This window comes from Excalfactoria chinensis, chromosome 12 (genome assembly GCF_039878825.1).
Source record: "Excalfactoria chinensis isolate bCotChi1 chromosome 12, bCotChi1.hap2, whole genome shotgun sequence".
NCBI classification, from domain to species: domain Eukaryota; kingdom Metazoa; phylum Chordata; class Aves; order Galliformes; family Phasianidae; genus Excalfactoria; species Excalfactoria chinensis.
The window spans coordinates 7,974,069-7,986,807 of record NC_092836.1 but is presented as its reverse complement, the minus strand read 5'-3'; the positions used below and the strand labels follow the sequence as shown (position 1 = coordinate 7,986,807).

Genomic DNA, 12,739 nt, shown 5'->3' with positions numbered 1-12,739 from the left:
TGAGAAAGAGAGAGAGAAAGAGGATGGTTCTACCCTTCTAACACCTACCTTCCCCCAGAGGTCAGAGTCACAGAATCATAGAGGTCTTTTCCTTAACAACTCTAACCTCATCCCCTCCAATCATCATCCCATCCCCACCAATTCATGTCACTCACTCGTTAATGATATTTCCATGTTTCTTGAACACCTCCAGTGACAGTGACTCCACCACCTCACAGGACAGCCTGTCCCAATGCCTCACCACCCCATTCTGTGAAATTTTACTTGTAATATTCAAGACAAACCTCTCTTGGTGCAACTTAACTTAACTTAGGGCCATTACCTCATATGCGGTGGTTCTGAAGCTGCTCAGCATCTTTTCAAGACTGAGTAGTAGTAGTAAAAAGTGCAAGTCCTCAAGCACATCACCAGGAGTACCACGTTGAAAAGGTGCCAGCAGGTCAGTGCATGTCCTGCAGCAAGACTCCCAACCTTGGAGCCAAAAGGAGCTCATCAATAGGGCAAACAGCAGCCCTACTTGATGCACGCCCACTTACTTGAAATGAGAGTCTCATTTTCCTGGAGTTGCCTTCCAAAAAAGTGGGGTGGGGAGGAACAAGCACAGAGAACAGCGGAGGGTGCTGGAAGGAACAGTGGATGAAATCTTCTTCCTGAAACGCAAAGCTAGAAAGACTCTTGTCCTGATAAACCATTTTTCCCCCCTGAAAAGAAACATTGCATTTTCCAGCCAGCTCTATTCATGAGTGTGCAGAGCTCTGTTAATGGGCTGTGCCAGGCTGTGGTCACCCTACAGAGCTATTGGCAGGCGAGGTGGCGAGCTGGACAGGACTACAAGGGAACTCTGCATGATATTTTTTGATGAGCTGATTATTCAGGAATTTCACAACAGCTGAAATACATCACTCTGCTCTGAAACTCACAGCTGTGCCAGCACTCAGGAGAGCTCACATGAGCAGCAGCATTTCCTTCTTCCCAGTGCTGCTGGCCTGTATGTTCAGAACTAGATGCAGGAGCAGGACAAGGCTTTTCAGCAGCCATCGACTATGGTGACAGCTAAAGATGGGGAGTGGAGAGGGAAGAGACAAGTAGCCACCTATGTTGCACAAAGAACCATAATTGTGATCTAGATGAGCATTCTTGGAAAACCAGGAGCGGATGTGCAGAAAAAAGGTACCTGTAACCTTGCATAGCACAACACAGACCCAGACCAAAGCCTTCAGAGCTGATTCCTAATGTTTTTGCCCAGCCCTAAAAATCTTTGTGTGAACAGATGGTGCCAGGTGGCATCCAGATGGGACTATACGCCAGGGCTGCCTGGTGTGGCAGGGCCAAGTCCATGGACCAACAGTGTCCCCAATGGATCGGTGCTCTCAGACAGGCTGCTATGCACACTCCCAGTAAGCTGGCCGTGCTCCTGCTTACTGGACTAATGGTGCAAGAGACAGCTTTTCTGCAATTTCTATTTCACAGCAAGCAGAGATAAGAGGGCAGCTGGAGCCACGTCTTTCTCCCAGCCTGTTCCTACAAAGTCAATGAAGAGCAACGCAGCTGAAACACTGCTATTCTGCTAATGAAAACAGAGGCATGCAGGCATAGTCACTGGATCCCCTTGGAGGAACTGCTCACTTCAACAAAGTAAACTTTTACTAATGGAAAAAAGCTTAGGAAATCTGCCTGTGTATAAAGTCAGGAACACGGTCCCAAGCCATTAACAGCAAGCACAGTCAGCTCTGCCCTGTGTTAGGAAGCCACAGCATTGGGACTGTTTCATTTGCACGATGTCCACTAAAGCCCTTCACAGCAACCTGCTCTTCACCTTTCTGATTTTTCCTGTTTTCTTACTGGAATAACTCAGTAACTTTCAGCATCACCCAGTTAAAGGCAAGCCCTGGGCGTGCTGGACACAACCCACCTCCCAGCATAAGTACAAGTGAACAAGGCTGGAAACAAAATGTTTGGGTTACAAAGACCGGCAGTGCCTTCAGCAAAGGGTCTCCTTGCACTTCAAACATGTGAAGAAAAGTAAGTTTATAGGAAAGATATGAATGACCCAGACTCCATCCTTAAAGCTAACGTGTTAAAAAAGGGCAGGGGAGTGACTCTACATACTGCTGCAGGATGTCATGTACTTCATGATCTGCCTTTTCTAATCTCTTCTTATCTCTCACTACAATCCTTTCTCCTGTCTCTCATCTATTGCAAATTCCCTTCTAAAGCTGGAGCTCAGCACATAAATATTTTCATGCTGCATAAATAGGTTGTTTTGTGCATAATGCCACAGGAGGCTTTTTAAAAAAAAACCACAACAAAACAGGACCTTTAGTGCAATGATGACTGCCTCCTCATTTACACAAATGAAATGTTCCATACAGCTCAGTACTCATCTGCTCAGCAGCCCCTATGCAAAACAGCTGGCACAGCGCCTGCTCATCACAGGCTACAGTGTTAATATCAAATATTCCATACCTAAAAGGAAGCCACTAAGGTCTGGAAATACTTTGCAAATGTAATGGATGCTCGAGTTTTCCATTTAGCATTTTCCCACTTAGAGCAACCTTTGTTTTCTACCTTCACAAAATCACAGATACTTTAAATACAAAAGCGCTACCATTCACATAGGTCCATTTGCCAGCCTGTCTGCTCAGTTTTTCTCTTCTGTCACCTCTTTCTCCCTGACCTCATTTCCTGTTTAGTCAGTCCTTGTTCAGGGTCCAAAGGGGGCAGAAACCATCAAAATGGCCTTTTCATTTACTCTGCGTGGAAAAAGAAATCACATTACAATAGCTACAGCTTTTCAAAGGGCTCATGAAAGATACGGGTTGCCACATCACATCACGGTAAATCTTTGAAATCAAACCTGCTTTTCAGAAACAATGTTTTTAACAGCAACGCAGTAAAATCTGGAATTAAAATCAGCCATTTTCCTCTAGTGTTTCTACTTACGTTTGATCAGCAGAGATACTTCAAACCAATGGGCTGAATTCCTCTGTGCTGTATAGTGCAAAGAAACTCAGGGAAAAACTCAGGGAAAACAGTGCTGTGTACGCGTTCATCCATTGTATATTTTCATATTGCTCAGATCAGAGCGTGATTCTATAGGACAGACTATTTTGGAACACGTGTAACAGTGAGCACACTGTGATGTTAGGCAAAGCATTGCCTGACTCTGGCTTGGACCTGACCCTAAAATCCCCCCCAGTGTTTAAGTAAAGCCCACACCACATGTCCCCCTTCTGTGTGACTCTTATTAAAGGACTCACAACACACAGGGGATGATGCAGAAGCTTTGTCTGTAGCTTCCCCCCAGCTCAAGAGTAAGATGATGGGTGCTCTTTTCATGCACGTCTTGCAGACTCATTTCTTCCCCCATCTGTTGACTTCTTTTTTCTTCATTATGTGTTAGCAATCAACGACTAACCCATGGCACGTTCCTTTGCAGGGCTCTGAACACAGAATTTCTTGCCAAGGGAGCGTTCCACACCAGTGGCTTCTGCTCAGTCTGTTGCTGCAAGTGGGACTTTCATGCCAGTCTAACCCTAATGCGATGATGACTATCACATTAGCAGCTTTACATATTCATTGATTTGCAGAAGTGTTTTGTATAGCCTTAAGCTCCGAAACCTTTGTGACAATGCATTACAAACAACAGACAAAGGAAAGATCTTAAGAAGGGCTACAAATTCCTTGTTCTGCTATCTTATCTGGCAGAATAGTACCTCTCCAAGTTTATCTTGTCTAGCCTACAACAAAGCCTTGTTTTCTTATGAAATGTCACACTGCTAAAGGATCTAATTTTTCTTTGATACAATACGTGTAATAACTGAATCTCAAAACACACAGACGTGAAGTAAACACTATGTAATGTATCTAAACACAGCAGCTATCCAGTTAAGCTAGCACTTTATTGCAATTTAGACCAAGGGACAATTTTAAAAGATTTGCTCCCAAGTACACAATTCCGAACAATATGACTTACTACTCAGAGCAGTACTTGGAACCAACACTGCGAGTTGTCTTAGCTGAAATTCATCCTTGATGACATCCAGAGGTCCAATAAAATTTTTCATGGAAGAATCCCTTATTTGCATTCAGCTGCAACTCCAGGGCCGCTGAGAACTGCAGAATGAGGTCTTCCTTATGTCACAGGATGTTTTTCAGACGTGCTGTTACCTGAGAAATATCAAACACTCTGGTTAAATATAATAGTATCTTTGATGTGTGTTAGTAAGACAAAATGTAAGGCTGTTTATCGCTAACGAGTTGGGTGCTCATTAGTGTGCTCCATCAGGAAGCACTGACAGCAAAAGGAAATGTTCGGTGTTAAGTCCACACGCAGCACATTTCAGCTCCTATTATAGCCTGCGCTATAGGAAGAGAAAACTGTCTCATACAACTACTTTAGAAGTATCTATCAGAGCAAGAAAGGGAAGTGTTTGATTTATTATATACTTTTTTCAATGAAGTTCACTTCCAAATAATACTAATGCCTTTCTCTCACATCGCGCTTTTCATACCTAACTCACAAAGCACTCCAAAAGAGGTCAGGAGCGTGTTACAAAAAACAAACATGAAGTGAAGCACCTCTCTGATATCACTGAGCAACACAGCACATTCCCCAGCTCTGTTGACTGCTAGTCATAGGAACAAGGGATTAAAAAGGGCATCTTGTGTCATCAAATCCAGCTTCTTTCTCTTCAAATCAATTTTGCTATAATAATCTCATGCAAGACACTTTCTCTGGAGTGCCTGATCCCTTATATAAGCTCCTAAAATGCTCTTTCAAAGTCATCCATCTTGACCCTGTTGCGGGTCTCTCTAGGTAATGCCAAGGCATTACACATCAACGATGAGGGATCATTACTCTGAGTTCAGTTATCTCTGACACTGGAGTATGAGCTGGGATCCTGTTCCCTGCCTGCTCCCAGGAGGAGACCCGTACCAGGTGCTGCAACAGGCAGGTGGAAACAAAAATGCTGAGAGCCTGGCGACTGCAGCTGAGTAGAACAGTAAAAACCACGCACTGTCCCCATGCACAAAGTCATGTTATTGCAGGGCTAACTGGAGGCCTGCATTAGCCCAGGATGCTAACACACTAATGGGGCACACAGCTGTCCTTTTGTGTACAGACTGATATCCTGGCAAATCACAGAGCCTCAAATAGACTTAGTCCAACATATTCCAATGTCCATCATACCTCTCCTTTTTCAAATAGCTATTTACCAGAGGAATTATATTGCCTTCCCACCCTTACAGAAAGAAACACAAAGACAGCTCTTAAGCTTTGAGGTCACGTTCAGGTTGCTGGTTTGAGTGTCCTTGTGGGCTGTTTCGTTATGCAGCAGCTACAGCAATAGGATAACTCGATACAAACCTTTGCTAATAATTCAGCACGAAGCAGACTTTTTGCTTGGTATCTTCCGTTTTGTGCCTCCACTTCAGACCATGCTTAAGAGTTGGCTTTACTACTCAGAACACGGTATCAGCTTATTAAACACAAAGCTGTTTCCAAGCATTACACGGGGGCACGGCCCCTGAACTTCTTTCCCCAGGCTGCTTTCAAGGCTTGGATCCTTGCTGCTGTGAGGTTGCTACTCCCCAGCCACCCACTTCTTTGTTTGATTGTCTTTTCTCACTGAAACATATGCTTCCCCTTTTCCAAGGCATTTCAAGCAAGCATATCCATTGTATGCCCCTCTTGACTGACAGCTCGGTGGCAGCCTGTGAATTACTCAGCTCATGTTTTATGAATTGGTTTCAGGGAGGGTCTGGCTGCTTAGTGAGTGCATCTTTTTGCAGCTCTGAGGGTTCAGCACCATTTTAGCATAAGTTTGGGGTAGAAAAGTCCTAGACAACAGTTGGTATCTCCTTTCTTTAAATCTCACAATAGTCTTCTATGTTTTCCTCACATACAGCGCAGCACAGACAAAACTTAATGGATTACACTAGAAAACACCTGATGTTTGACAGACAGCTCAGGTAAGCATTTAGGCTTCTGGATATGCAAGTTAAGAGAATGTCTGGCCCTGTCAGCTTCTTTGCTAACAGCAATGCATTTGCAGCTCTTGCCTTCATGCAGCACAATCTTGCCTGTGTCTCTGGCCGTGACATTTCTGCTGTAGCTGTAATTGCAGGATCCAAGCAGTGCAGTATGGAATTCATTGTACCCTTTACAGCTGAATTAAATGGCCACCTACAGGGAAATGAAAGTCCAGAGAAAGAGATATACAACTTTTAGCACAGTACCACTTACATCCTCAGAACAGAGGCTCTGTTCAGGTGTGAGAATAACATTATGTTTATGGCAGCCTCCTGCAAGAGAAAGGCGCTTCACTTATAACTACAGCTAATTCTATTGCAGCTTTGTTTCCATTAGAGTAACAACATGCTTCAACTAGAATTATCAGCTTTGATGCTGAAGCTGCTGTGCATTAACACACCACGTTGGCCTGGGGAAAGCCTTTGCTCTGAGCCTTCTAGGGCGGGTATTATTGCTACGCTCAGTCACTACATTTCTCCTTGCTGTTTACATCTTCCCTTCAAGAAATAATTTAACTCTTGTGCATAAACCTCCCTGCTACAGAAGTGGTGGCCATGGATGTTTTACACTTCCAAAATACCAGCAAGGGCCCTATGATGTTTGTCTGTGGAATTTCTGTTGATATTAACCTTCCATTCCACTGAAATGATAAAAAAAGATTACTTTATATGTACTCACTAGGGGGAAAAAAAAAAAAGCTTTGGGTGTAAAAGCACAGACCCTATGATTCGATCCATCTTCTTTTTGCTATTTCCAACTACTTAAAGCATAATGTCATTCTAAAACGCACACTTGGAGTGTGGCGTCCTGTTCTGACAGATTGTTACGATGTTTTCCAAGGTGACCTTCATAAAGAATGTTTCTTTTGAAGCTTATATTTCACTCTCAGGTCATAATAGTTTCACACAGACAAGCAAACTGTCAGCTCCTGCTTTCTAATTAATGGTTCTTGGAGGCTGCTGAGTGGGGGATATAATTAATAGCACTTAAGGCTGGAGAGCAGCAAAATCTATAGCTGATTACTAGGATGTGTGTTTACTTCAGGATTATATGCAAACAGTTCCTAAGTGCAGCCACGAACAGCTCTCAGTGACGCTCTTGGGGATGTCCCCAGGACCCGGCACACCTCAACGCTTACTCCAATGTAAGCACTCCAAGAACTGCCGTGCATATGAAGCAAGGCTCCCACAGCTGACGGGCACTCACCTCCACTGATGCTGTTCCCCACAGCTGAATTCACAGCATGTTGTACTTTCTGTGGTTGCACTCCGAGGCACAATCGTCATTCTGCGGTTTTATTAGTTCCAAGTGCCAGAAATAACGGCAGGGCTTTTCTTAAGAGTAAAGCTGCCACGGAGAGGTTCTGCGAGCCATCTTGTCACACTTGTCTAAGTTTAAGGAAAGTGATGTGATTGCTCTGGTGCTCGCGGTTGCACATGCGGCATGAACGATCAAGACGTGCTGGAGCAAGACCAGATGAGAGTCAAATTGCCAGTTTAAATTCCCTCTGGTCAGTTGCTGCTAACGGTGGTAATTTCCCTGCCGAAGTCAATAGAATAGCATCTTTTCATACATGCTGCTATCTTGGTACAGAAGAGGCAGTCAGAAGGCAGGATGAGTGCTCTCAAAGAACGAGATCATCTCTTTCACAGTGGGGTGAAAAAAATGAATAAAATTTGTATTCTCTGACAAAGTTTAATAGACTATATTCTCCAGAAACACTGCCAGACAGGGGATAAAGGGTAAAGCTGACATTAGAAATCCTGCACCACTGTGCAGCCGGTATTATTTTTGAGAGATTTAAAAATGAATTTTGCATGTTGGATGACAAATATTCAGATGATTAAGCAATTAAAAGCGGTGGGATATTTGCAGCCCAAAAAGCACTAAGCAATGGAGTATCACTGCCAATCTCCTTTATGCAAAGGGACATTTTGACATCATACTTAAGACTGAACACTCTTCTTGCAGCATAGAAATACAACTGCAATTGCACATAAAATAGGAAGACTTTTACTTGTGCAGCCTGGTTCTTTCTTCAGGAGCCACACTACACACTGAAACTGCCTTTGAAGAGAAACATCCTTCGTATCCTATCCGAAGGTTAGCAACCCTTTTAATCTTTAGCCTTTTGGCTGTCATGTGTGCCATGATTTAAAATGCACAAAACAGACTATCAAAACACCCAGCTATAGATAGAAAAATGTTAAGGGTGCCACTGAAAACAGGCTTGCAAATTAAGATTCCGCATCAAATATTGCCCTTTGAGTGAGGACTCTTTCCTTGTGGTTCTACCTCAAAAGAAATACCAGTTAGCAAACACAGCCAACACAAGAGTAGAAACAGCACCCAAAGAGGTCAAATCTTGGTGCCATTAAACAAGAAAGTGACTACCAGGAGCAATGCCATTTTAAATTCCCTTTCCATAGAAGGGTTTTTTTCTTGTCCTTATTCAGAGTGACATTCAACTACAACTTGGATATCTCCAACAACGTGGGTAATGATTCAGCCATGGCTACACACCAAAGAGGGATCAGCACCAGCATATGTAGTAGGAAAAGAATCAGGAGCTTCTTACCTTTTTTCAAGTGTTTCTTACAAAAAAGAAAGCAATCTAAAAGTCCTTATTGATCAGATAATCCATAAATACAGATAAAAAAGTGTCCCTGTACCTAATCAAGTCACACAGGAGTCGTGACAGTTGGTGAAGGACTTGTGATAAATGTAAGGGCAGCTTGGAAGGCTCTGAGGCACTGCTCAGTCTGTCCAGGCTAATCTAGCTGAGCTGGGATTCCTTGAACACAACACTTAAGTAGAAAAATAATGCATGAGGCCTTAAAAATTGCCATCTGCTGGCTCCAGAACACACACATTCAGCTCTTTCTGACTTTCCTGTGCTGCATGACAACGCTCAAATCAAACAGTGTCCAGGTAAACTTATAAATGGCAAAATAAATCCTTTGTAGGTGAAAAGCAAAAATAGCTTTGAAGGAGAATGCATATAACCTTGCTAATTTGCCAAGAGTTTTCAATCTTCATCATTTTAGAAGCAAGGTTAAGAGAGTAAAATAAAGGCTGACAAATTCAGAAGATGCTCAGCTACACCTTTATCAGAGGTTCAGAGCTTTAAGCCTCAGAAGCAAAACAATGTCAGGGAGAATAGATTGACAGTGATGTCTTGCACTGGGAACCAAGGGTTGGAAGGACTGTTTGTACTAAGCAAAATACTCTCATGATAATGATGCTGCTGAGATTTAATTTACCAGCCTGTTCTAGGAAAGGTAATGACCTTAATATCATGGAGAACTTATCAAGAGGTCATCCATGCAGAGACACACTGATTTATTTTCATAATAAATGGAAATAAAAGTCCTGTCGCATGTATAAATTCATTCCTGCAAGCCAATTCCATCTATAAAGCTTTGTGTTTAGTATCAGGAGATGCTCAGAACATATTACTAATACGTGGGTATCTAATTCCAATCCCCTTGAGAGCCTCTCTGTAAACATACTTCAAATTCATTTCTAAGCAAACCAAAGAAAACCCTCCTGAATCCCAGACCTACCCACTATGTAATGGGGAACATCACCACTGCAAAAGGAATATGCTGTTTTATTCTAAATAATATTCATGCCATGGAAGATGCACAACATAATGCCTCTGTTTGTAGAAAGGACTCCTTGCATATGTATTATCTAAGGATGTGGTCTTCCTGTCTGAGTCACCCACTTTTCTGGCTCTCAGAAATGCACATCTCCAAACAAATCCCACAGTCAAAGTGGAAACTTATCTGTGTAGCCCTTATTTCTGGCCCCTGATCTCCCTATGTGCCCAACTGGATCAATCCCAGGTGCTGAGGACAATCTTCCCCTGCTCTTGCAACTGACATGCATTACACATTACTCTGTGCCAGCCCGTGGAGGTGCTGCCATGGTTAAATTGCCTGGAAAAACTGGTGTTTTTGCTGCAGTCATCACACAAGTGGCAAAACAGAGAGAGTCCAGTAAACCAGCCCAAATGGAAAAGACAGAACAGCAGAGAAGATGAAGTTGTTACACACAGGTGCCGTGTGTGTCATGTAGTTGAGCTCAAGATTTTTCAAGCCGGGCAGCAAGCAGTGAGTCACAGGCAGAGAAAAGGGATATTTATGGGATTTTAGGAAAAAATACTTAAGTCAGAAATGACAGAGAAATGAGAGTGCTGGATGGTGGCAAACAACATATGGGGAACAGGGGAGAGGGAGCTTTTGGCATCACTGCCGCAGCACACATCCCAGTGTAACTCATATCGTACTCTGGGGGCCAGTTCATTCTGACAGAAAGAATCTGGCCTCTGGGACTCCGGGTACAAAATGAAAACCTTTCTGTTTCTAGAGCACCAATGTTAGTGTTTGCCAAATGTTTTCCCTTTTCTGTTTCTCCCTACACATATTTCTTTTCCTTTTAAGCCAAGAGGAATTTAGCAGAACAGGCTGTTTTCCAGCAGGCGTAAATTTGAATGTTGAATTGATCAGATGATTTAAGATGTGCAGGAGGAAGCTCACATTTGCACGTACTCCTCTACAGCCTGAATTCTGCTGGGATCTGTTACATGTACACAAGCACAGCAGTTTTTAACTCACTGTCTAGGTATCGTGGTGGCTTCTGTTCTAAAAGCAGGACATGTTAGGACAGGCATTCATCTGGAGCAACTACTGACAGTTTTGATTTCCAGGTGTGTTATTCTTTTGCTCTCAGGTAACTAAAAAGCTCTAAGATGGTTCTTACTGAAGGATGAGGGCATTATTTTAGCTGCTGTTGGAGCGCTGCATCCATTTTGAAATGACACAAACTAAGAGCTCTCATTTTTTCTGTTCCATTCTACATGGTCTCACATGTCCTTAAGAAGTCTAGAGAGGACTGAACAGTTCCAGGTGGTGCAGAAGTATGTTGATGTGCAAACAATTACCTTTAATCTTTCTGAAAGTACTTCTTCAGAATTGCTGCTTCAGCTGCCATCTCCTCTTCTGTCCTCCACTGGGCAGGGGAATCCTCTTTGTCATGGCCCTGCAACTGTTTTTGAGGGAAGAAGAAGAAAAATACAAGTCATCTGACTGAAACTATTGAAGTATTCCATGGATTTATGGGATGGAAAGACCTGCAGATAGAAAGATGAAGGGTGAAGGTTACTGGTTTTGGACTGTGACAACAGTAGGATTGGGTAAGTGGCTCTGAAGGATTTATGCTGATAACACGGCATGCCAGGATGAGTAATAGGCAGTGACAAATTTCACCTTTATGAGCCGATGGCCAGATACCTCGTGAGTCTTTGATGCAAAGCTGGTAGGTAATAGGATAACAAACCCTCCGGCAGCTTGAAGTGCCCATTACATTGGTGGAGTGGTCCAGGCAGAAGCTGCCTGGACACCCTGCCAGTAATTCATGTAAAATTTTCTCTGCTTTTTCCTCTTCCCATGAGGCCAGCTTTCTCATCAAAGACCTATTGTGATAACAAGGCCCCGTTGCAGCTGTTTCCATCAGCAGTTTATACCAGCAGTTTTCAGAAGAGATACATTACCTCCCTGCATGCAAGTTATTAGTCTTTCCTTGCCCTTGCTTTAAAAGTAAGGTATAGCCCTACTTTAGAAAGGAAAATTCTTTTAAGAACACTATATTTCATCAGCGATTTAATGGGGAAAAAGATCAAAAGTTGTGAAACAGTTAATTTTTCACTCTAGCTGCATAATACACCTGCAAAAATATCCCATATGTGGTAAGAATTAAGTGACATTATAACCGACCTGAAAATTTCAAACCCATCTACTCCAGAAGAGAGTGTCCTATTTTATGGCAAATATGATGTGGTAGCACTTGAGTGCCTATTTGTACACATGTACACTCAATTTCTGCCACTCATCAAGGGAAGACTACATTAACAGCAGGCAAGAGAAACATTTGCGTTAATTGCTTAAGTATTGAGATTTCTAGTGTGTCTCTGGGTACAGAGACAAGTACGGATTGTATTAACAGCTTCCACGCTTCTGAAGAACATTACAATATCAACTCGTTGTTAATGCCACAAACAAAGCTGGAAGCTAAATGAATTTACACCTTTTAATCCTGGGCAAATTTTAGTACAGAAGATGAAGCAGTTAGAAACAAAGACAAAACAATATTGTACCTGCCAAGCAAACTTCATTACTCTATCTGGCATGTTTAGCAATAAACTAGGATTGTTAGCATATATCCAACTCACACATACATTTGTGCTGCGTTTCCCCAGTTCTCAGTTTTGCTGCCAGCTATAGTCCTGTGCATTTTTACATTCTGCAGTACAGATTTCTTTCTGCTCAGCAGATGAAGCTGCTTTAGAAAGCTATTTCCTTTCATGCCAATATGATACAATAGCTGTAGGCAAATTAAAGCGTATTACTGTTTGACTAGTATAGAACTAATCTTCATTGTTACGTTAGCTCTAGGTATGTCATAAATTCATCTTGTAATAATGCTATAGAATTATGGAGAAAGACTTACACACCAGGAGCAGGTACACTGCATACGTGTTCAACATCCATCATTTCTGCCACTGTAGGAACCTATATGGCATATGGGTACCACAGCTAAGCTGGCAATTGGAGAAGTAGCACACATCACCTTATACTTCCCACTGACGGAGTGCTCACACTTCACAGGACGAGCCAAGTGGTGGTAAATCAATTGTGT

The 12,739-nt window shown here is 42.6% G+C and overlaps 1 protein-coding gene and 1 long non-coding RNA gene across 7 annotated transcripts in view; one reads left to right on the top strand and one right to left on the bottom strand.

The window, feature by feature from the left end:
- Positions 1 to 5,976, top strand: part of LOC140257783 (uncharacterized) — a 47,510-nt gene extending 41,534 nt beyond the window's left edge. For both annotated transcript variants that reach the window (XR_011905122.1, XR_011905123.1), the window contains exon 8: positions 5,913 to 5,976. This is a non-coding gene — a long non-coding RNA (uncharacterized lncRNA). The remainder of the gene's footprint in view (positions 1 to 5,912) is intronic.
- The window catches only part of FHIT (fragile histidine triad diadenosine triphosphatase), a 558,163-nt gene continuing 549,211 nt past the window's right edge, over positions 3,788 to 12,739 (bottom strand). For 2 of the 5 annotated variants that reach the window (XM_072347387.1, XM_072347386.1), the window contains exons 7-8: positions 10,986 to 11,089; positions 3,788 to 4,170 (exon numbers count right to left, since the gene is read on the bottom strand). In XM_072347387.1, the coding sequence (XP_072203488.1) occupies positions 10,988 to 11,089 (102 nt within the window). In that variant the 3' untranslated portion in view covers positions 3,788 to 4,170; positions 10,986 to 10,987. Of the gene's footprint in view, positions 4,171 to 6,060; positions 6,191 to 6,846; positions 7,426 to 7,460; positions 7,577 to 10,985; positions 11,090 to 12,739 lie in introns of those variants that run through there. The other 3 variants (XR_011905121.1, XM_072347390.1, XM_072347391.1) reach the window with 3 other exon arrangements.